This window comes from Candoia aspera, chromosome 5, assembly GCF_035149785.1.
Source record: "Candoia aspera isolate rCanAsp1 chromosome 5, rCanAsp1.hap2, whole genome shotgun sequence".
NCBI classification, from domain to species: domain Eukaryota; kingdom Metazoa; phylum Chordata; class Lepidosauria; order Squamata; family Boidae; genus Candoia; species Candoia aspera.
Window position 1 is genome coordinate 66,748,922 of NC_086157.1, and position 25,900 is coordinate 66,774,821.

Consider the following 25,900-nt stretch of genomic DNA (forward strand, 5'->3'; position numbering starts at 1 on the left):
CATCTAGAGCAGTAGCTTTCAATGTGGACTTTATCAACCCTCAGGGGGTCATGCCATTTCTAGGGGGGCTTATGTGGCTGCTAGACATTTTGTCTTTAAGAATTTTGTTTGCTATTACACGATTATGTCTATCTGGAGTTGTTTTTGTTAGCTACTACAAATATTTTTTTTTTCTTCACAGTATAGTATATGATACAGTTTATTAATAAAAAAGTACCTTTTTCCAGCTAACAACTATGATGGTGATCAAAGAGGTAATGAGGCTCAGAAGAGGGCGATGAGCAACAAAAGGTTGAGAATTTCTAATCTAGATGCAATCTGCAAAGGAAGAGGGAGCTATATGCAACCTCTGAAATGCAAGACTCTCTGTTTTCCTTCTTTAAAAAATGAAGATATGGACTGGAAAGCTACTACACTTAATCATTAAAAAATGTACTACTTGCTTAAAATAGTTATTTAGGATATTCTATACTTTGATTCTACATCTGTCTCTAAAATAGAATGATTAAGAATATTCTTATTCTTTTTTATTCAAAAATAAACCTACTGTCATATCCAGGCATTCAGCTTGCAAGTAAACCATATACTGCACATACAGTTCTGTTTATGATACTGTTTATTTGACATAGATTATTACCTCTGATGACAGACAGAGTTTCTAGGTGAGGTAAGCCTCCATACATGCAATTCACATGCAATTCAAATCACTGCATGACCACATGGGATATTATTTCACATAGATGCAATAAAACACCTCTATACAAGGTGACACTGGAAGCTTAACAACATAGACTATATTATATTTATAATATCTGGATAATATTATGTGGTCTTCATATTGTTTATTATTATTTAATCAATTTATCTGGCCATCTTCCCACAGGATCACAGTGACTCTGGAGTTTGATGTCTCAGAATTATAGCTTATCCATATTTGTATCTTATACGGATTTAAGAGGCACAACATAGACAACACAAATACAAGATGGGCTGGAGTAGAATAACTGTTTCCAGCAACACACAAAGTGTTTGTGTTTTAAATAAATAAAGGGAGGTTTTAAATATTCCACATTGTGTCTCCTCCCAGCACTCAGCTAAGAGTCATCAAACCTCCTGTAGCACTTCATCTGTTCTCCTGCCAGAATTTATAGCCAACTCTTCTGTGCTGTGAAGCCTTTTGACTTTGTATCCTAAATCTGCATCTTTCCTGAGAATTGGATGGTATAACTTCGATTAGGGCCTAGATCACTTAGTCCAGGCTGAAGAATCCCTGAGTTGCAAAATCCTGACAAGGTATGAATCGGTTTAACTGTGTCAGGGCTTCTGAAACTCAGAACTTCTAGGGAATCTGCCTCCTGCTCTTCCCCTGACATGTCTGAAAATGTGTCAGTCAGGAGCATAACAGGATTATCTGCCAGATAATTAATCAACCGCTTATCCATAATCTCTTCAATTTTATAGTGAATTGTACCGTGTCAGTTAGGGTTAGAAAAAGCATGCAGATGTAGTTTTTAGAAGAATGAATTGAGAATAGCTATGAGCTGAAGACAGGAAGAATTTTGGCACGTTCCAGTCATAATTTTAAAGTCTGAAGTGAAACAGTGGAACTAGTGCTTCATATAACTCTCTTTGTTGTTTATTCGTTTAGTCGCTTCCGACTCTTCGTGACTTCATGGACCAGCCCACACCAGAGCTTCCTGTCGGTCAACACCCCCAGCTCCCCCAGGGACGAGTCCGTCACCTCTAGAATATCATCCATCCATCTTGCCCTTGGTCGGCCCCTCTTCCTTTTGCCTTCCACTCTCCCTAGCATCAGCACCTTCTCCAGGGTGTCCTGTCTTTTCATTATGTGGTCAAAGTAGTTCAGTTTTGCCTTTAATATCGTTCCCTCAAGTGAGCAGTCTGGCTTTATTTCCTGGAGTATGGACTGGTTTGATCTTCTGGCAGTCCAAGGCACTCTCAGAATTTTCCTCCAACACCACAGTTCCAAAGCATCTATCTTCCTTCTCTCAGCCTTCCTTATGGTCCAGCTCTCACAGCCATATGTTACTACGGGGAACACCATTGCTTTAACTATGCGGGCCTTTGTTGTCAGTGTGATGTCTCTGCTCTTAACTATTTTATCGAGATTTGTCATTGCTCTTCTCCCAAGGATAACTCTCTTACATTCTCTTAATTATACATTTACCAGCACACACACACATACACACAATCTGAAAGCCTCCAGTGTTATTTTGTTCTGTTGCTTTGTTCTTTTTATGAAAGCATCCAAAGTCTGACTATAAACATTCATGTTAATTAAGTGCATTGCCTAAATAGATCCACTGACAGCATTATTATTTCTACTAATTATATACAGTAACTACAATTCTAAAATCTCTGACAATAATCCATTATCATGTGCTAAGCATGATACTACCCCTGTGGATGTTAGAGCTTCTTCCAAGTGGGAAAAGCATAACTTCTGATTCTTAAACTTTAATGGATAACAGATCTCTTAATATACTGTTATATCTAAAATTCAGCAGATGCTTGTTTTGTTGTTCATTCATTGTTTTGTAGTTCTACATAGAAGTAGCACAGACAATATTCAAAGTTTACTAATTAATGCTGAGTCAAACATCTTGCAAACTAACTGCAAAAAAATATTGAAACTGTTATTATTATAACTCTTATCACTTTATTTAAAGGGAAACTTCAAAAATATAACAAGGATGATGCACATATTCAATTATTTTCTGATTAAAGTTATGCAAAAACCCTGTAATTCAGAGGGCAACAGATATGCTATAGCTGGTACAGCAGAAGCAACGCAGTTTTGGTAAGATTCCGATTTAGTGACTACAAAACAATAACTCAAAACCTGAGAGAAATTGATATGTTTTTCAACTTTCTAGATACTGTAAATACTATTTTTGAAAGGATAGTTGTAATTCATATGGAAAGAAAGTTATCACATACAAGATAAGCTTTACACATATGTCTTCTGTTAAAAAATGAACAGAAAGCCAAAAACATTAAATAACAAAACTGATAATGCAGAAGGTTTTTCAGGCTCAGGAAGGTTTTCCTGAAGCCTAGGAGTGCTTTCCAAAAAAAGAAAAAACACCTGGAATCACCCCATCTGTCCTCTGGACAGCTGCTTGCAGCCCGAAGATCGCAAACAGCATTCATGTTTTACTGGCAAGGGCTAGCCGGGAAGCTGGGACATCACCATTTTCCAAGCCATGCTGTAGCCTTAAAGGGACATTAAGACTGGCCACCCCATTTCTAAATCTCCCAAATTATATTTCTTTTAAGTATGTGTATCCTAAGAAAGGCTTTCTACAGCAACAAGAAGCAGGCTATCTTGGTGCTTATTGTTATTTTGGGGATTACTTTTTTTAAAAAAAAAATATTTTTAAGTTTTGGACCTTGTTTTCTCTCTAAATGTTAAGGAGGATTGAGAATAAATAATTGTTTCCCTGTTATAATTTTTTTACTAAATTTGAAGATATTAGCATTTTCCTACATGTTGAATCAGCTGATTTGAACCTTCAGCTTTCTGCTTCTACTTTCCCTTGGGAACTGTCTGCATATCTCACTTTTGCTTGTGTAAACACATTCCAGAACTCTTTCATATCTTTACTCATTAAGCTTCTAGGGGCGCCATAACCTACTGCGTGAGACATGGAAGATTTAAACAGATTTTCTCTGACTTCCACCAAGATTTTAAACAGATTCTTTCTGATCCCTATCAAGTTTTTATAGAAGACCTTCAGGACATTGTGGAAAATGTAAGGTTTAATATGTGTCATCTGGTTGGGGATGTCATGGATGAAACTGAGGATTTTAACAGTGACAGGAATGTCTCTTCTAAGAGTGAGTTGGGAATTTCTGTTGAAATGCTGGATGAAGATTGGATTGTTGAGTTGGAGAAATTTAAGGGAGAGATTGAGTTGCAAGCCACAAGTGAAACTGATTTTCTGGTGGAATGCCATGAAAAAGAAAGGGTCATTATGTATGGGAGGTTTCCTGAAGAGAAGTCAGAGTTTTTGAGGGGGACAGTTGGGCTGTTTGATCTTTTTAAGAAAAAAGCTCTGTGTACATTGTGGGGATATGTAAAGGCTCTGGTCTTTTCTGAAGTGGGATAAGAGTTAAAGAATATTTATCTGGATTGTTTTTAAGATTTGGCTGATTTTATTTATCTTTAATGATTTGGATTAAGATTAATAAAGTATAAAAAAGTCTACTTGGAGAGTTTGGGTTTTATTAAGATTAAGATCATTAAAATTGTTGTATTAGTAAGTATAATAGCAGACAATTTATGTGCTTTTTAGTTTGATTTTTATTACAGTAGACAGAAATGTATTGAATAGTAGTAGGAAGGGAATAATTAAATAGATATTAACTTTGGGGAGGCGGAATTTGTTTAGGAGGTTTATATGATTTTTTTTTTTCTTTTAAGAGAAGGGGAGGGAGAAACTATACTTAGTGATTTTTTATAAGGTGCGAATGTGGAATGATTTATAGAAATAATGTGGTTTGTGCTCAATATAGAGTAAGGGATTGACTATGGAAAAATTTTGAATATACCCACTGTTAAAAGTTGGAAGTCACACTTCTTTGTAACTTTGAAAAAAAAATTCTCTTGTGTTTTCACTCCTTTTAAGTTTTCTTTTTTTCTTTGTAGGTTTTTGTTTGTTTGTTTTTCTGTAGCTTTTATTTTTGCCTGAAACTTAATAAAATTCTTCTTAAAGAAAAATTAGAATGATGTCCATTAAATTTTATTTTGCCAAAATAATTGTGTCTGGAACTTATCTATGTATATATTTATTCATTACTTAGTTATTCAATATCTACTTTTTTACAAAGAAGACCAAAGCAAAGCTGTTTTAGAAGCCTCCACAATAGCAAGAAGAAAGATTAACCCAACAATTCTAGTAGTTCTGCTCCTTGGAATCATTCTTCCAGTGGGGAAGCATTATTCTTATATTACCTGTACTCTAAAATCCCATTTGTCCTCCACTGACCTTTTTAAAAACAAAATAAAATCATTTTTTTTAAAAAATCATAAAACAGTGATATAAACTTGGAATTCCGAAAAGGTGGCTAGGGAATATTAATGGGCAAGGTTTTTTGAAGGATAGAGCATGTTTTTTATATGCTAGGTGCAAGCTTGATTGCACTCTCTATAGCATTCATTCAGCCCACAAAACTACAAATATTCATAAACATTAGTTTAGTTTATGCAAACTGACAAAAATATCCACAAACATACATAAACATTTGTGTACTTGCTCTTTCTATTATTTGCATTTTGTACTAATATGCAAACATAATATGTAACTTTTCCAAACAGTTACCTATTATACAACATATATGGGTATAGCTTTCTTTTAATATACACATGTTTTTGTGTATCACAAGGTTCTGCAGCTTATACAGACATTTCAGCTCTATATAGCTGTAAGGTCCAAAATCCATAAATTTGTATAGAAGTTGTGACATGACGATTTCTCATATATCCCTAATTCTAAAGGGGGAGAATCCAGGTGTTTAGAAAATGAGAAACTGTATCAACAGCAGTATGTATGGAAACTAGCAAATGAAAACAAAACAAAAAAAAAAAGTGCAGAAAAAAGCAGTTGCAGATGGTTACAAAATATATTCAATTATTTTTTGTATTAGCATAAAAACAATTCTGTTTTTCTGTAAAATGTTTCTGCTTTCTTTGTTTTTTATGGGACATGATTTCCTAATAAGAACAGGTGTTCACAGGGGGAAGTTTGTATGTACATGCAACATCAGCCTGCATAACAAAAGGGATGGAGCTTTAATCATTTTGCTGTGCTCATCATTTTGCAGATTCCCCCCATCCCCATAATGTATCTGAATAAAAATAATATAAGGCTCCTCCTGGAGTTTTAGATAGGAGGCATGTAACATTTTATGATTATTATATTATTAATATAATCATATTATTATTATTATTAATATCAATTCAATCAACTGAACCATCATGGGGATATATGACCAAGGTGTGGTACCGTACAGTATATCTCAAAATCATTCAACCAAGCTGATGGGAGGCAGATTTAAAAGCATGCATGTGATCACTCTTCTCTGATTAATAGGATTAGAGAGATGTTGTAAACTCCACTAAGAAGCTCCCTAAACACTTTAATTAGCCTTCTTTTAATTAGATACCATACTTCTATGTGATTAGATATCAACATCCATGGTTATTAATTATAGTATCCCTAGTGGACCTACACTTTTTCTGAAATGTTAAAGGAGCCAAACCTAACAGAGAAAACAGTAGTTTGAGCCAGAATTTAAAAATAGTGCCCCATGCCTTCATATACAACAATTAGGATTTTAGTGATAAAATCTCATTAATAATATTGTAACATTTAAGATACAATTACTCTCAGTTTCTTGAGCATGGAAAATTAAAATATTTGCATATGACTATTCAGAGAGGACAAAGCTTAAACAACAAGAAAATTGGGTACAAAAACATAAAGCAGAAGGAAGCCAAGTATAAATTTGAATTTTTATACACAAGTTTTCTTCCTATCACAGAAGGGAAGCAGTTAAAAACTCTAATATATTTTTTTCTTATTTAATTCTATAAAGCTATACATTTTTCAGTCTGAAGCTAAACATAGTGTAGAACAGCCTTTATTTAAAATAAATAAAATAAATGACATTCTTTTCTATCATTTTATTCTATAGATCTCATACTTTCCATGGGAAAAGAATCTCCAAAGAAATTACTAAATATTGACACTATAATTAAATGCAAGTTATATAAATAGACAAACAACCAGTAAAAATGTTGATGTTATATCTATTCAAATTTAGTTTCTGGATGTAAGAAATTAATTCATTAACATTATAAAACATATTATTAATTTCTTAATTTTACAAATACTTTTAGGGATATTTTGTTTTAATACAGCTAATTCTTAAAAGATTTGCAATTTCATAGAGATTCTACTTAATGTTCTAATATTGAAATAAATGTGGAATTCTTGGTGTTGTCTGAGTTTGGTTGTTTGCTTGCAGATGTTTCATTACCCAGCTAGGTAACATCGTCAGTGTGTGTGAGTGTGGGGTTTGCTGCCTGTTTATATGCAGTAGTTTTCCCTACCAGTTTTGATGGGGGGTTAGTGTCCTCCTTGGTGGTATCTTAGAGTATTGCTTTCTGCCTGATTATTGGTCTGGTACTGAATCCTATTTATCTGAATGTTGGCAGCTGAAGTGAATTTGTTGTAGTGTTTTTGTTTTCCTTCTAGGTTTTTATTTTCTCTTTTGAATGGTATGCAAATGTGGTTTATCTTTAAGAGTCTATTGATGGCTAATTTGTTTGAATGCCAAGCTTCCAGGAATTTCCTAGCATTTTTGGATTGGGCTTGATCTAAGATGCTAACAGTTTCCCCATTGAAGCTTAGTTAAGTCTGTCCATGTGTTGTGCAATTAAGGGGTTTTTGTCATTCTTCTGACAGCTAGATGGTGTTCATGGATGTGCTCTACTAATCTTCTGGCTATCTGTCCGATATAGTGGCTGTTGCAGTCCTTGCACTACAGTATAAGCTGTAAGTGATTCCTGCTTTTTTTTCTTCTTGGGCTACTGGGTCTTTTGGTTTGCTTAAAATGGTTTGGGAGGGCTTTAGTTGGTTTGTGTACTATGATGTGATCCTGTGTGGTTGTAGTAATTTCTGAGATGTTTTTGAACTATGGAAGTGTTTTCCTTTTCATAGGTTGTACTGGTTGTGCTGTAGTGGGTTGTATGGTCAAGCACTTTTTGATAAAGTTGCGTGGGTATCCATTTTCTTGGAAGATGTTGTATGTAGCTGGATGTTCTTTGTTTGTTTCCTCTTTCTGGCATTCCGGGTTGCTGCAGTCTGTTTGTGCTCATCTGAATAATGTTCTTACACAGTTCCTCTTCTGGAAAGTTGGGTTGTTACTTCTGTAGTGGAGCACTTGGTTAGTGTGGGTTGCTTTCTGATAGACCTGCATTTGTAATTTACCATTGTTTCCTCTGCTGATGTGGATATCCAGGAAGGGAATTGTGTTATTTTCTTCTTCCCTTGTGAATTTTATTCCTTCGAAGACATTGTGATTGTTTCATTGGTCTTCTCTAGTTGTTCCTCTTTTTTTATGACAAATGTGCCATCAACATACTGGATCCATACTTTTGGTTGTATGTGTGGGAGTGCTGTATCTGTGCTTCGAGATGCTGCATCATTGTCTCTGCTATGAATCTGGAGAGTGGTGATCTCACTCTCATTTATTACACTCTCATTGTAATAAGTGGCCCAATTAGATTAGGCACATGGAATCATAAAATTATTTTATCTCCACAAGCTTCCATTGTGCTCTGGCATCCAATTTTAATCTTCCAGTGCTGCTTCAACCATAACATGTGAAACAAATATGGTACAAATATTCAGATTACAAATTTATATTAATTTCTTCATTTAACATACAGTATATAAAATCTTACATAAAATTTCCAGTATTTCCCACACCAGCCCCGATCCCCATTTTTTTGAACATTATATACTTTCTATATATGATTGACATGTTGGTTATGGTATATCATACTGTTCTTTCAAGGCAAAAGTCTATGAATCAGTTGGAGTGAACTTTATCCTCTTACATCCACAGATTATATGAGGTGAAGAGCATAGAATTTTAGGCAATCTTTTAATATAATGGCCTCTAAAGTTAGATTGACACCTTCCAGAAGGCCATTAAGACTGAACTTTTTTGAGGGACCTTTGAGGGATAGTATTGCTGTTAATTGGTGTAGTTGGTTTATTGTAGTTCGTATTTATTTCTATGCTGTATTTATCATTTATTTTGAGTTATTTTTTGTATATATAGTTGTTTATGAGCATCTTATTGCTATAAACTCCCAGGAATCAGTAAATTAGATGACATATAAGAACATTAAATAATCAGTGAATGAAGATCCTAACTGCTTTCCACAAGTCAGGAGGATATCTTCTGAAGAAGGGAACTTTCTCTACTTGTGTTAAATCCTTATGAGTATTACAACCTTGGAAAATCAATATTTTAAATGACAGCTATTCTAAATGGTGCATGTAATGGTTAAAATATTGGAATAGGACTGGGAGACATTTTATCTACATCATAAATTGAGTACTTTGTCAGATTTGCTTGTTACTATTGTTGTATGATTCCAGGAAATTTGTTTATAAAGAACAAAAACTCACTTGTCTTTATTTTATTTAGTGGCACTGCAGATAAATATGAAAAAGGAAAGGCTGGGGCAGTCAATATTTCAACATACATTTTTCAATTTTGTATTAAATGGGACAGATGGATTATATTTTCACCTTTTTTGTTTTGTAAAGGCAGTTTCATATATGCAGTAAAATTTCTTAAAACAGAATCTGACAAATTGTTTCTAGGAGTGAAATGAAATAGTGTACATGAAGATAGAATTTGACATTTTAAAAATATTATCAACAAATAACCAATAGTTAAACCCTATACTACACTTCTAAAATAATGCTTCCTTTTAAAATAATGTCCAAGCACATGTAACAATAAAGAGTATTTACAGATACCATGGAAATGTTAAGACCCTTGTCTCATGTTTGTACATACTTTGAAATGCCTTATAATTAATGATACTGTACTAGTAATGGCTATGATTTGGGGGAATATTTTAAATTTTGTCTCTGACCTTAAAGGGAAAAACTGAGGATATAATTGTCCTAGGTACAATAGAATTATAGCCTGTTAGAATTGCTTTTGTTGAAAGGATTTGAAAATGACATATTTGTACTCATTCAAGCAAAATATTAATTCTTCCAAAAATATATAATTTTATATATAAAAATAGGAAATCAAACAATTATTTAAGATTTTTTTATAAGACTTATTCTTTTTCTTATTGCAGACTTACTTTGAACTCCATGTGAAAGAACAACTTTCCATGTTTCTGAAGTGACTTCTTTTACATCCACTTGGTAATGATGAATTGGTACACCTCCATGAGAATCTGGTTTATTAAAAGATACTTTAGCAAGAGTCTGTGAAACATCTACAATTTTCACGCCATGTGGACTGGATGGTACATCTAGGAAAAAAATAAAGAACATTTAATAAGGTAACAAAAATAGGCAATATATGGAACAATACAGACTAAGTTATTTTTTAACTGGGGGAAAAAACACGGACCATAACACAATTAAATAAGCAAAACTGATCAGTACATTGAAAGGTTGAAAGTGGGGTCTTCAGGAAGGTCAGAGTAAGGGGATTGACTGAATTATTTTAGCCCTTTTTTAGGCTAAAACCCTTTGGATAGAAGTTTAATGCAAAATAGTGTGCTAAGCTTTACATGCCTATTTTCAATTTTATCTCACCAATAAATAAATAAAATACATACAAACTACTTTTATTAATGCAAACTCTTCTGAACTTAGTTTATTGTGTATTGAAAGGCTTGCAATTCAGAAAGTCTTCCAAAGTATCTCTTAACTCAAAAGGAGTTTCCAACCTTGAACTGGTATGCTAAAGGGCTCCAAGGGACAGACAGTAACTAATTCAAAGGAGATCAAACAAAGATGAAAAAGTATACTGAAATACTGTATAGTAGAGATGGCAGCATCCAAGAAACCGTAGAAGATATTCCCGACTTACAAGAACCACTAGTGCCAGAACATGAAATTAAATGAGCATTCTAGTCATTGCCAAGTCAGAAGAATAATCCGGAAAACTCTAATAAAATTATGCCCATAAAGCTGGAGAATGACATAGTGGCCAACATATATAGTAGGAAAAGGTCAGGCATACATACCAAAACCAAATAAAAGAGAGTGTGCAAACTATCATGCAACTATTATTTATTCATACAATTATTATTATTAAAATAATAATTATTAAAGTATTATTAAAATATACACTTTTAAAATTATAAAATTATTAAAAGTAAAGAATTATTCTCAATCACAGTGAAGGATCAAAACCCTCTCTGAAAGATAACCAACCAGCCTCTGAAGTCTCTGGAAGAACAACTCACTACTTCATGTGGCAGCCTGTTCAACTGGTTAACATCTCATGGTCAGGAACTTCTTCATCACATCTAACATGTAATTTTAACTCATTGGTTCTGGTCTTGATCCATAAGACAATAAAGGATAAGTCCATTCTCTTTTCTGTGTGACAACTCTTTAGGTATTTGCCATCATATATCACCTATTGCAACTTTACCTAAGTAGATCCTGCAGCATTTCCTCATAGGCTTCACCATTTTGATAATCCTCCTCTGAACCTGCTCCAGTTTGACTAACTATGGTGCCCATATTGTGGTACAGTGTTCCAAATACTGTAGATCTGTCTAGAGCAAAGTACAGTGGAACAATTACTTTCTATGATCTAGGCTCTGTGATCTGCAAATGCATCCCAAGGTAGCATTTGTCTTTTCAGCAGCCAAAACACACTGCAGAGTCATGTTTAACTGGTGGTCAACAAAGACATATAGATCCTTTTTACTACTGCCAAGCACATTCTATCACTTCCTATATCTGTGCCATAATATTTTTTACTACCCTGATAGAGATATACTGTATAACTTTAAATTTGTCCCTTAAATTCCACCTCATTCATTAAGTCCATTTTCAAAGAGGATAGAGTCTCCTGTCTTTTATCTGAAGGATTAGTCACTCCTCCAACTTCATGTCACCTGCAAACTTTATAAGTTCCTCCTCATTTCTCTACCCAAGTCATTGATGAAAAAGGAACTGTTGCATGGAGCTTAGGACAGAGCCCTATGCACTCAGCACTTTTCTCCAAGCTGAAGTGAAGCCATTAATGAGCACACTTTGAGTGTGGCATTCAACAAACTGTGAGTCCATCTTATAGTGTTATCATCTAGGTCCTGTTTTACTATTTTATGAAGGAGAATACCATGTTGTACTTTTTTAAGGGCTTTACTGAGGTCCAGGTACACCAAGTCTCTAATATTCCTCCAGTCTCCTAAACTATCTCCTAATGTGTTAAAGGAGATAGGTTTGGCCTGGCATGATCTGTTTGTGACAAACCCATGAGACCTTCTTTGAACTGTAGCATGCTCACAAACATGCTCTTCACAACCAGTTTGATGACATTAGGCAATATAGATGTTAAGCTGACAAATCTGTAATTTTCTGGGCCTTCCTCCTTTCCCTTTTTGAAGATGGGGAAGATACTTGTTCTCTTTCTGTTTTTTGGAATCCATTCAGTCTTCCAGGATTTCTCAGAGGTGGTTCTGTGTTCATCTCTGCTAGTTCCTACAGTAATCTGGGACTTTGAATTCATTTAAATTTGTTAAAATCATATTTTACATTTTTGTTATTAATTTTAGCGCACTAAAATATATGCACTGTTTCTTAAACAAAGAATACAAATGATTTGTTTTATCATCCAATAAATTTATTTTTAAATAAAGTACTTACCAGCCAAGGCAAGGATATATTCTTGATATCTTTTCCCTATTCTATTTGTGGCTGTACAGTTGTAATGTCCAAAGTCAATGTCTGATGTGGGAGCAATCTTTGTAAAAAGGAGATAGAGATAGAGATAGAAATAGAGATGACAGAGATAAGTGTGTATCAGCTGATATGTAAAACTGCCTGATCCAGTTAACTGCAAATACAATCTCTAATTATAACCCACATTTTTTTTTCATCCTACTTTTTTTTTTCAAGTGGCCAGGAACACTGAAAATAATAGGGGGCTCTATGCAAACATTTGTAGCCCTTAACAGAATAATTTGAGCTGACTACAGATGAGAGGCCTTATTGTCCAATAGGACTTATTGAAAGGTTTCATCATTCATTTACCACTGTCTTCCAATGTAGGCATTTTTGTAGATGGAAAAAGGGGAAGAGGGTTGTGTGAAGCTTAGGACAGAGCCCTATGCACTCAGCACTTTTCTCCAAGCTGAAGTGGAGCCATTAATGAGCACACTTTGAGTGTGGCATTGAACAAACTGTGAGTCCATCTTATAGTGTTATCATAAAACCATACAATCCTCTTCCCCTTTTTCATCCAGAAAAATTGTAGTGATTCCCTGGAAACTGGAATTGCACATAGAGAGTACTATTTTTTTTAATTGTTTTTCTTTGTAGAATAAACTATTTAATAAAGAAGTAAAGCAGTTTCACATACTATCTCAAATAAATTATAACTGGTCAAAAGATATGTCTGAATTTTTAGTAAATAATTTTAATATATATATGGTGATGGGGAAAAAAGAATCTTGATTAAAGAAAATACTAGATTATCCCTGAAAGCTTACCTCTAATATCAATTTGTTTTCACTACTGTGAATCTGTAAATGAGTTGTATTTTTTACAGGTAAAACCAATTTTCCTCTTCTCCACTGAATAGATGCTGCTGGATTAGACAGAACATCACAGCTTATGTTGATGGGATTTCCTTCCCAAGAATAATAAATTGTTTGGTTTGACACAAAGATTGGAGCATCTGCAACACATATTATAAAAGTATATTATTGCTTTTCCTTCATTTAACTTATTTATTTATTTATTTATTTATTTATTTATTTATTTGATTTGATTTGATTTGATTTGATTTGTTCCCACTCATCTCCTCCCATCAGGGGACTCTAGGCAGTTTACAATAAAATAGTAAATTAAAACAGCAAACATACAATATATAAATATATCATTACTCCTAATAAATAAATATAAAAATAAGAGTAAAAATAAGAATATGAATAAAATCCAAGTGGCAGTCTATACGTGGGAGGAGTGATCTAAGATAGTAGCCATCCCCATGTAGAATTATTTCCCTCTCCACCCCAAGCAAGACAGCAGAGCCAGATCTTCAGGCTCCTCTGGAAGGCCAGGAGCGATGGGGCCAATCTCACCTCCGGGGGCAGCATGTTCCACAGGGCGGGAGCTACTGCAGAGAAGGCCCACTTCCTGGACCCCACCAAACAGGGTCTGCAGCATGCTCTTTCTGCACGATCAGGTGGGACGGGCTGATATAATGGGGAACAGGCAGGTAGCCTGGCCCCATATCATGTAGGGCTTTAAAGGTGATAACCAACACCTTGAATTGGACGTAAGAAGCAAACTGGTACTCAATGCAGCTCGCGCAGCAGCAGTGTTACATGTGCCCTCCTAGGGGCACCTAAAACACCCCACACAGCTTCATTCTGCATTATGTTGATCAGTTTATTAAAGATATATGTCAGCTGTTCAGATTTATTAAAACACTATTTTAGAATGTTAAATACTATATAATAATATATGAAATTTAACTAAAAGTTTCAATTGTAGTTCACTGATTGGAATAATAGAACAAAACAAATTAACTTCAGATATTGGACAGAATCCTATCTATAATGTGTAAACCATTCATTTAAATGATAATTTAACTGTGAAAACCATTAAAATAAATAGCAATTAAAGCACTTAATTATGCGCTTTCCATAATTCAAAAAGCTCTGCGACTATTTATGCACAACAGCATTTATTGTCTCATGAACACCAAAACCATGGCAAGGCAGACTGGCTATTTTTTTTTTTTTCCCCAGGAACAGTTTTTCCACAATAATTCATTTGTCTGTTATTTTGGTAAAATCTCAGAGGGGCATGTAAATATTTTGCTGATCTTTACTGTGGCCAATAACTGCATTTCAGACCTAGTTCTAATTTTATTGTTTATTTATTTACTTAGAAATTTTGTAAATCATGAATAATGAGCGTTTGTGGTGCAAAAAAAAATTAAACAGAATGAACAAAGACAATAGCAACAGAGAAAGAACATACACGAAGATGGAACACAGATAATAAATAAATTCCATTAGAGTTCAACTCGTACTAGAACCAAACTTTTTCAGTGCCTCTAGGGGAAACATCTTCAGCAAAGGATCATTACCTTGTCATGGTGCTGGAGCTTGAGCACCTCAATGATGCCATGAGCTAAACCGTGAAGGGCCACCCAAGACGGGAAGTTCATGACAGAGAGGTCAGACTAAATGAGATCCCTGGGGAAGGTAATGGCAACCCACCTCAGTATTCTTGCCGTGAAAACTAAATGGATCAGTACAACCAGAGATATGTCGGTATACCATCGGAAGATGAGATCCCCAGGTCGGAAGATGGTCAAAATGCTACTGGGGAGGAACAGAGGATGAGCTCAACTAGCCCCAGACGTGATGACGCAGCTAGCTCAAAGCTGAAAGGACGGCTAGCGGCCGACGGTGCTGGTGGTGAACGGCGAATCCAATGTTCTAAGGATCAACACACCATTGGAACCTGGAATGTAAGATCTATGAGCCAGGGCAAACTGGATGTGGTTATTGGTGAGATGTCAAGATTAAAGATAGACATTCTGGGCGTCAGTGAACTGAAATGGACTGGAATGGGCCACTTCACATCAAATGACCACCAGATCTACTACTGCGGACAAGAGGACCACAGAAGAAATGGAGTAGCCTTCATAATTAATAGTAAAGTGGCTAAAGCAGTGCTTGGATACAGCCCAAAAAATGACAGAATGATCTCAATTCGAATTCAGGGCAAGCCATCTAACATCACAGTGATCCAAATATACGCCCCAACCACAAATGCTGAAGAAGCTGAAGTAGAGCAGTTCTATGAGGATCTGCAGCACCTACTGGACAACACGCCTAAAAGAGATGTTATTTTCATCACAGGAGACTGGAATGCTAAGGTGGGGAGTCAAATGACACCTCGAATTACAGGTAAGTATGGCCTGGGAGGACAAAACGAAGCAGGACACAGGCTGATAAAATTTTGCCAAGACAATTCACTCTGCATAACAAACACTCTCTTCCAACAACCTAAGAAACGGCTTTATACATGGACTTCACCAGATGGACAACACCGAAATCAGATTGATTACATCCTTTGCAGCCAAAGGTGGCGGACATCTGTACAGTCGGTAAAAACAAGGCCTGGAGCTGACTCTAGTTCAGATCATGAACTTCTTCTTGCACAATTTAGGATCAGACTCAAGAGATTAGGGAAGACCCACAGATCAGCTAGATATGAGGTCACTAATATTCCTAAGGAATATGCAGTGGAGGTGAAGAATAGATTTAAGGGACTGGACTTAGTAGATAGGGTCCCGGAAGAACTCTGGACAGAAGTTGGCAGCATTGTTCAGGAGGCGGCAACAAAATACATCCCAAAGAAGGAGAAAACCAAGAAGGCAAATTGGCTGTCTGCTGAGACACTAGAAGTAGCCCAAGAAAGAAGGAAAGCAAAAGGCAACAGTGATAGGGGGAGATATGCCCAATTAAATGCAAAATTCCAGAGGTTAGCCAGAAGAGATAAGGAATTATTTTTAAACAAGCAATACGCGGAAGTGGAAGAAGACAATAGAATAGGAAGGACAAGGGACCTCTTCCAGAAAATTAGAAACATTGGAGGTAAATTCCAGGCAAAAATGGGTATGATCAAAAACAAAGATGGCAAGGACCTAACAGAAGAAGAAGAGATCAAGAAAAGGTGGCAAGAATATACAGAAGACCTGTATAGGAAGGATTACAATATCGGGGATTGCTTTGACAGTGTGGTCGGTGAGCTAGAGCCAGACATCCTGAAGATTGAGGTTGAGTGGGCCTTAAGAAGCATTGCTAATAACAAGGCAACAGGAGACGACGGCATCCCAGCTGAACTGTTCAAAATCTTGCAAGATGATGCTGTCAAGGTAATGCATGCTATATGCCAGCAAATTTGGAAAACACAAGAATGGCCATCAGACTGGAAAAAATCAACTTATATCCCCATACCAAAGAAGGGAAACACTAAAGAATGTTCAAACTACCGAACAGTGGCACTCATTTCACATGCCAGTAAGGTAATGCTCAAGATCCTGCAAGGTAGACTTCAGCAGTTCATGGAGCGAGAATTGCCAGATGTACAAGCTGGGTTTAGAAAAGGCAGAGGAACTAGAGACCAAATTGCCAATATCCGCTGGATAATGGAAAAAGCCAGGGAGTTTCAGAAAAACATCTATTTCTGTTTTATTGACTATTCTAAAGCCTTTGACTGTGTGGACCATAACAAATTGTGGCAAGTTCTTAGTGGTATGGGGATACCAAGTCATCTTGTATGCCTCCAGAAGAATATGTATAACGACCAAGTAGCAACAGTAAGACAGACCATGGAACAACAGACTGGTTTAAGATTGGGAAAGGAGTCCGGCAGGCCTGTATACTCTCACCCTACCTATTCAACTTGTATGCAGAACACATCATGCGACAAGCTGGCCTTGAGGAATCCAAGGCTGGAGTTAAAATCTCTGGAAGAAACATTAACAATCTCAGATATGCAGATGATACCACTTTGATGACTGAAAGTGAAGAGGAACTGAGGAGCCTTATGATGAAGGTGAAAGAAGAAAGTGCAAAAGCTGGCTTGCAGCTAAACCTCAAAAAAACCAAGATTATGGCAACCAGCTTGATTGATAACTGGCAAATAGAGGGAGAAAATGTAGAAGCAGTGAAAGACTTCGTATTCCTAGGTGCAAAGATTACTGCAGATGCTGACTGCAGTCAGGAAATCAGAAGACACTTAATCCTTGGGAGAAGAGCAATGACAAATCTCGATAAAATAGTTAAGAGCAGAGACATCACACTGACAACAAAGGCCCACATAGTTAAAGCAATGGTGTTCCCCGTAGTAACATATGGCTGCGAGAGCTGGACCATAAGGAAGGCTGAGAGAAGGAAGATCAATGCTTTTGAACTGTGATTTTGGAGGAAAATTCTGAGAGTGCCTTGGACTGCAAGAAGATCAAACCAGTCCATCCTCCAGGAAATAAAGCCAGACTGCTCACTTGAGGGAATAATATTAAAGGCAAAACTGAAATACTTTGGCCACATAATGAGAAGACAGGACACCCTGGAGAAGATGCTGATGCTAGGGAGAGTGGAAGGCATAAGGAAGAGGGGCCGACCAAGGGCAAGATGGATGGATGATATTCTAGAGGTGACAGACTCGTCCCTGGGGGAGCTGGGGGTGTTGACGACCTACAGGAAGCTCTGGCGTGGGCTGGTCCATGAAGTCACGAAGAGTCGGAAGCGACTAAACGAATAAACAACAACAAGGGGAAACATATTCCAGAGTACATGGCCAACTAAGATGACAATGTGTTTACAGTCAAGTTCTAAAAAAAAATGGTAATGTTAAGTATGCCTTTACTTATGTATTGTATAAAGGCTGGTTATAGGTTGGAAAATCTATATAGAAACATTTTGAAATAATTGGAACACAGGCTAGTGTAGGGATCCTGAGATTTAAACTAGGTCGAACAATTTTCAATGAATAGATTCTCTCATACCTTTTATGTCCATTCATAAGAAAGACCGTCTAGGTGACTTGTTAGAGGGAGGAGTGAAGTGAATAACAACAATAAAGCAATCATAATAATTCCACTGACTTTTCTCTACAGACATTTTTTTGCTCTAACCAACCATTTAATACTTGAAAAGAAAAAGAAAAGAAGTACAAAATTATGTATTAACACCTTCTTAAGCCTGATGTAAGATAATATCTAAATCTGGTTGAATTCTTTAACATAATAAAAAATAAAATAAAATAAAAATGCTTAAGTCATTGAATCAAATGTAGTATACTGGAAGCGCCAACTTTAGCAACAAATAGAATTACTATTATTTTGGTACATGAAATACTATTATGACAGTTACATTGTAGTGTTGTTATAGCTTCTGATATGACAAGTAGTTCAAAATGTATCCAAAAGAAGCAAGGTCAAAGTAGAAATAGACTGTACAGAATCATAGTTATATCAATACTATACCATACTATTTGTTTTTTATGCCACATATTGAAAAGAAGGAGGAGAAGGAGAAGGGTACTAGCTGCTCTATTATTTCAGCAACACTCACTCTTAATCAGAAGATGAACAAATATATTATGAACTATCTATACAGGATAGCCTATTCTCAATTTTGCCAGAGTATGAATGATTGAAGTTAAGACATTATATCCAAGAAATGTAGCAGCTGATAATTATGAATAGGATCATTTAGGTGTCTAAACCCAATATAGAACATGTTGAATATACTGTATATTTGTCCCATGTTATTTGAATTAATCTCAGATTATTGCACTGTCCAATTCCAGTTCATTAGTGATCCCAGTCATCAAAGAAGACTACTATTTCAACTTAATCAAATATGAAGAAAAATAAGACTTGTAATGCTAGTCTGATACCAAACTCAGATCATTCACTCAGCAGAATCATGTACCTGTCTACAGCACTATTTTCTGGATTTGGTGTCTTTCAAGGGAGCAAAACCATGAAGGGACATCTGCCCATAAGGATTAAACAAAAGAGGATAAAAATAAAAATACCTTCAGAGTGAGATGAACTCGAATTGAAAATGATGCCCTACCCTATACAGACAAAAATCGTAGGCAATGATACTTCTAACTTGTCAGCTAAGCTTGCCAACTGCAACTGAAGCAGTCCTGAAGATTCCCATACACACATCTGCATATATCTGTAACATATAATTGTATGTATACATACCTGCCAGAAGGCAGGTATACACATATATAGGTGTTTGGATGCTTCTTAGTAAGAGAGGAAAGAGAAGGACCAGATTACTAGACTTACTCATACGCAAACCACATTCCTGTTTACAGAAATGATAAAGAGTCCATTTTGGCCATTATGAAACAAGTTTAAGCAAAGCCCAGCTTTACCCCAAGGGTGCTCATGCTATTCTAAGCAAGCTGTGATCTCTAACTTAAAGCCAGCACACTATGACTAAAGCCTACCTTGTAAAAGTTGCATGCAGTGTCAGTATACTGACAGGAAAGGTTCCTTTGTGCTTCGTGGCCCTTTTACAAACTCCTAGCACTAGTCTATCCTCATGATTTCTCAAAGAGATTGAAAGATATTATCTGAAAGCTCTTCCTTTTTGTATTAACATTGCCAAAAATGTCCTTTTTGTTACTTTTAGATTCTATTACAAGTTCCTTTTCCACTTCAGCCTTCTGAAAATTATGAAAGTATGAAAATTATGAAGGCATTGGTAGAACAATCAAAACAAAATGTTCTAAGTGGTTTGGGTTAGGGTAATGTTGTGATCTGTGATGTTGCTGAGGTGAACACCTAGGATTGTAGTTTATTATGTCTTTATGTGTGGGAGCCACCAGGAGTTCAACTGGATTAACAAATACTGTAACAAATAATATGCAGACAAATAAATGAAAGCGTAAGATTACTGACAAAATTTTGGGACCTTGCAGTCTCAAAGCTTTTTTTTCCAAAGATGCCCAGTTAAAGTTTCCATCATTATGCAAGTTTATGTCTCTCTTCCCAGAAGGTGATTATCCAGCATTCTTTTTCCTGGTTTGGCAATGTTTACCACCTCCACAATAATATCTTTCTTGCTTCCCCTCCCTTGTATTTTTACCCAAATGCTCTTCTTTCATACTCAGTTTCTTGGATCCCAATGCATAACTGTACTTCCTTCATATATAATGTTACATGTTCCCTTTGGTATGCCTTATTCTTTTTGAATAACTTGTACCATTCAATCTTTGCATTCCACTGCTGAGTTTCACTCCATCAAGTTTCAGTAATGCCTACTAAATTAAATTTGCCTCCTGAATTCAGATTTCTGGTACTTATTGTCTGTTGCCCGTATTCTGTGGATTTATACAGAAGCACTGGAATCCTTGGTCACATACTGTAAATGATCTATTTCCTTCCTGTAATTACATTTTTGTATCAGATACCTCACTATTCTGAATAGTTCTCCCAGTTCTGTTTTCAGCACTAGCATCACACTACTTTTTGGGCTTCCTTTTGCCTCCCTCACAGGATTCAATTTAAAGCCTGCAGATCAGGTTTGTAAGACACCTCCCAAACATATTCTTCCTAGCTCTTGTAACATGCTGCCAGCCTTTTGTCAGGAATTCAGTAATGCATTTTACTTCGATTACTTTATAGTATTCTATGTACTATACTTTAGTACATAGTATGATCAAATATTTGTATTATATTTAATACAATATTTTTAGTAAAATCATGCAAATAATTTGAATGAAAAATTTCACAAAGTGTGTTAGCATCCTCAGATGTCTGTTGGCCCAGAATGGCTTTCAAAGAAGCATGACTGTAATAGACCAAGGAGTAGTGCCTCGCTTAAACAATATGATTGTTGAAGCATACTTTTTTTTTAAATGTTGCCCTTAATTGGAGGCCTTTGTCAACTAGATACAAACTAGATATGAAACCAAGAATATGTCGCTAATCCTGATACGTTAGTTACATGTATACTTTTTATGTCTCCTTTTGTTTTTCCTTCCAAAGAACCTTTTTGGCAGCATTAAAAACATTTAGGTTTGAGAGTCTTAATTTGGTATAACTTGGCTTATTTTGTTCTTAGTGCTTCCAAAGAGTTTGGAGATTTTTTTTTTTTTACTTTGCCACCCTTATATTATATAACATTCTCCATTAAGAAAGTAGGCTACCATCCTTATTGTTGGCCTTATGAAAACTGAAGTTACAGGACTGAGTGGTTTGGGGGAGCCTTTGGGGAGCAAAATGTCATTATTATTTGTTTATTTTTTTAAAAGTACTTTTATGTTTTATTGGTTCTTTACACTTTTATGTTATGATAGAAACCACTGGGAGTCATTTTTCTGAGTTCAACAGTATAAAAACACAATAGGTAAGTAACAGGCAGGTTGGTAAATGGATGACTCAATGGACTAGTCAGCTACCTATGATTTGGAATTCTACATGATCCAAATTGTGTGTGTGTGTGTGTGTGTGTGTGTGTATTTATTAATTTATTTATTTCCAAGTATATTTCCAGTGTTACTGAGATTTATAAAAAGCTGGCAAGCATTTGTAGCTTTGGTGTATCAGCACTGCATGTTTCTATGTTATTCAGCACTACACAACTACTTTCAGCTCAGTTTACAAGTACAGGAATAAACTACCAAACAAAATATTGCTGACAGGTTTGAGGAAAACTTTTTAAAAAATGGAACACTGAAAACTTTTCCTGTGAATTTCATTTTAGAAATGAGGCATGAATAAGAAAGTACCTGTAATATTCCTGTTATACCTACAATATCATAAACTTCAGGAGGTGAAGGGCACTTGGAGGAATGCCAGAATACTTGGTTAGATGAGAAACAATTCACATCTTACTTCTTGAGGCCCTTAGATATAAAGATTTCAGTTTTAAAGCTGAGCTCCTCATGGAAAGCATTGAGCTTAGAATAGAACTCTGAGTACAGATAACATATAATGACAACATCTGTTCTGCTATTGTGAAGTATTATTGTAATGGAATAGATATTTGTCCAATTTTCTTCTGTTCTTTCATGTTTAAAATTCTACTCTTTGTATTCTTGTGCATTGCTTGACCTAGAATTGTGTTCATTTTTAACAACAAGTCTCTAAGCTTGTCCCTTCCTTCCTTCTCCCTACAACAGTTTCACTTAGTTGTTTCCAAACCTCCTGATGCAGTCAGTATTGTTATCTCTTTGTAGCTCCAAGGTCAGCCACTTACAGAAAGGAAAGGTTTGATGTAACTTAAACTTTTGGTGGCTGATAGGCAAGAGGTATAAAAATTGTGCTTAATTAGAAACATGAATAATTACAATATTGCACTATATAAACCTTCCTAGGGAGGAATTTCAGTGTAGACCTACCTGGGAAACATGCTATACATGGGCTGCTAAAAGATCAGTGCTGTTTGCTATTGTCTTTGCTGAGTACAGATTTCCAACAGGTAAAGTAATGTGAGACTTTATTCACATTTTCTTTATTCACATTATTCTATTGAATGTGGCCATTCTTGTTTTGTTATCTTGACTGTGTATATGTCCTGTTTATATTATGCTCTGCAGTTAAAGTCATTATTTTGCTTCCCTTTATTCAATAAATAAATAAATAAATAATATTCAAGCTTCTGCCTCACTTGTGCATTCATTACATTTGAATTCACAAGCCTAGTGCCCACACTTTATTGTAGAACAACAATAACCTCTCTAAAATAATAGTCTAGCAACTGTTTTTAAATTAATTCCAATTATCAAGACATCACAGATGGTAGCTTCACATATAAAACATTACAGTAGATCAATCTGAAGATTATTTAGTCATGAATAAACAGAAACTAAGTTGCTGAACTGAGTAGAGTCAGAATTGAATCTGGTTAAGATAGCAATATTGCATATAAATAAACCACTGACATGAAAGACCTTCTATCTCTAATTTTTCTCTTGTCTTAAACATAGGTTTGCCTTCTTCAAAATTTAATATTTTTTTTATATTTTAACCACTTTGTTTCTCCCACATTTTCTCTTCTAGCATTTTCTATTTATATGCAATTATTTGAATGTTTTAAGTTGGATAAAAAGAATTATAGATTTGTAAATGAAAGAACTGGCCTTGAGACTCAACTTTCTATGAATGATGAACATATTATTACCAAGTTGTATAAGATGTTATTACAAATGAATTTGGAGGATGGACAAGTCAAGGAATGTATGGTCAAATGGGCTAGAAATTTTGGGTATAATATTATGATGAAACAATGGGGAAAATGTGGACAAAAGGTTTAAAATTATGTTAAATTATAATTTAAAGGAAAAATATATAAAATGATGTACCACTGGTACCTAACACCTGACAAGTTATCAGAAATGTTTAAGAATGTAACAAGTGTTTGCTGGAAATGTTCACAGGCAGAAGGAACTTTTTACCACCTCTGGTGGACAAAGCAAAGAAATTTTGGGATCAGATATGTGCTGTTATTCAAAAAATTCTTAAAGTAAATATTAAAAAATAAAACAAAACAGAACTGTTCTTATTGGGTTTGGTGGAGGAAGAATTAGAGAAACAGCATGGAAATCTGCTTCTGCATCTGACTACTGCTGCAAGAATACTCTATGCTCAATGGTGGAAGGAACCACAAATACCAACAATGGAAGAATGTTTAATTATATTAATGGACTTGGTGCAAATGGCGAAGCTAACTGCTCTAATAAGAGATAATACTATTTCCAGATTTATAGATTCATGGCAACCATTTTTAGACTATCTTTTCGTGACGGAAAAAATGAAGTTATGATTATGGGTTTTACTGAATATTGGGTTTTGTTTGGATAGAAATAATGTTAATATGGATAAATTAGTGGTAAGAGATTAATTTATTTCAGTTATATGTATATCTGTAATTGGGATAGCTGGAAGTAATTGCTTTGTTCTTATCTTCTACTTTCACATTTATAGTTTGTGTCTTTTTTCTTTTAATGCTATTGTCTATCCTTTATTTACTGTATTTTAAGTATATATATATTTTAAAGATAGCAATATTGCAATTAAATAAATCAGATATTTGAACGGGGTGGGGGGCAGGAGTGGTGTATCTTTTCCACTACCATCTGTGATGCCTATCCAGAGTACATTTTTCGAAGAAAAAAAAAAAACATAGCTAGAGATCCTTGATAATGATTGAGAAACTTCATGTTCCTAAAATCTATTTTATAACATGTACTAATATGAAGACACATTCAAACAGAACTGCAAGGAAATAATTTCTAAGCTCATTCCAGGTATTAGTGCTGCTGTAACAACCTGGAATTGTCTTGAAACATGAGGACCTTTTTAAAATTATGGAGAAGATCCAGCTTCTAATTATATCTGCTCTAAATATAAAAGCATTAAAGCAGATTGTATGTGTGTGTGTGTGCATATGTATAAATAAATAATATTCCTCTTCTGCCTCACTGTTCATTACATTTGAATTGACAAGCCAACTTTTGGCTTTCGGAATCCTAAGATATACGAAGAGTGCATATGTTACTGCAATGATAAGACATAAGAATTACAAGCTTAAAACCTGCAGGTGCAGAACTCAGAGAACTTTATCCACCTTATCAGAGTCCTCAGATTTCAGGTAACATAGCTAGATATTGCCCTAATCATCTCAACTAGATATGCCCATGTGGAATCCAAATCTGAGCAAATAAAGTAACTTCATCAGCAAAACAAAGTTCAGGGGTGGGGGGGTTAATGAAGTTACTCTCTTTACTAAGTTAAGTCTGGATCTGTTAGAGTACCAGAGAATGTTCCTCCTCCTGAGGTAATTCAATAAAATCTTCCGCCCAGTTTTTATAGTAAAATGTTTAGCAAACATGCTACAGTGGTTTACAGATAGATCTTCCTGCCTGACATTTTCCAACAGGAAGCAGTTTTCCTTTGATAAGGACTGTCCTGATGAATAAAGGCAGATAAAAACAGTTGTTTCACCACATTTATCACTACAGTGCAGGCCCAAACATGAGCTCTTACGTTAAGTCATATTCACTTTTGGTTTTTCTGACCAATGCTTTAGGCATAACGTTTGCTGCTTTGTCTCCTGGAACATCTCCATAAACAAAAACACACTCCAGGATTAGTGTTCACAAAGATCTGTTTCTGAGCAGATAATGTACTACCACTAAGTTCCAAACAACAGTGAGGTCTGGGAGCTTAGGAAGCAATACTGTTGGACAGCAAGATGGTCAGTACAACAGCAGTAACCCTAAGTTGTTCCTGTTGGAAGTATCACACAAAACTAGATATATATATTATTTTAAAAATGAATATTCAAATAAAGCAAAGAGGTATGAAAGCTGCAATCCATATGAACACGTGGTCATCTATATCTGCATCTAGACTATTATAGTAGGGTGTATGTGTGTGTGTGTATGCATATAATAGATTTTTTGGGGGGGAAATATAATTTCTTAAATATATCTTTTTAAAGTAAGCTTTTTTTTTTAAGAAACACATTACAATGCTGTAGATCAACACTTTACTCTGTGCATTTATATGCTAATTAATAAAG

General features: G+C 35.3%; 1 protein-coding gene across 1 annotated transcript in view; it reads right to left on the reverse strand.

Moving 5' to 3' along the window:
* The window catches only part of NCAM2 (neural cell adhesion molecule 2), a 108,667-nt gene that overhangs the window by 51,636 nt on the left and 31,131 nt on the right, over positions 1-25,900 (reverse strand). Inside the window, exons 10-12 of the mRNA XM_063304711.1 lie at positions 13,307-13,494; positions 12,462-12,558; positions 9,929-10,102 (exon numbers count right to left, since the gene is read on the reverse strand). Of these exons, the coding sequence (XP_063160781.1) occupies positions 9,929-10,102; positions 12,462-12,558; positions 13,307-13,494 (459 nt within the window). The remainder of the gene's footprint in view (positions 1-9,928; positions 10,103-12,461; positions 12,559-13,306; positions 13,495-25,900) is intronic.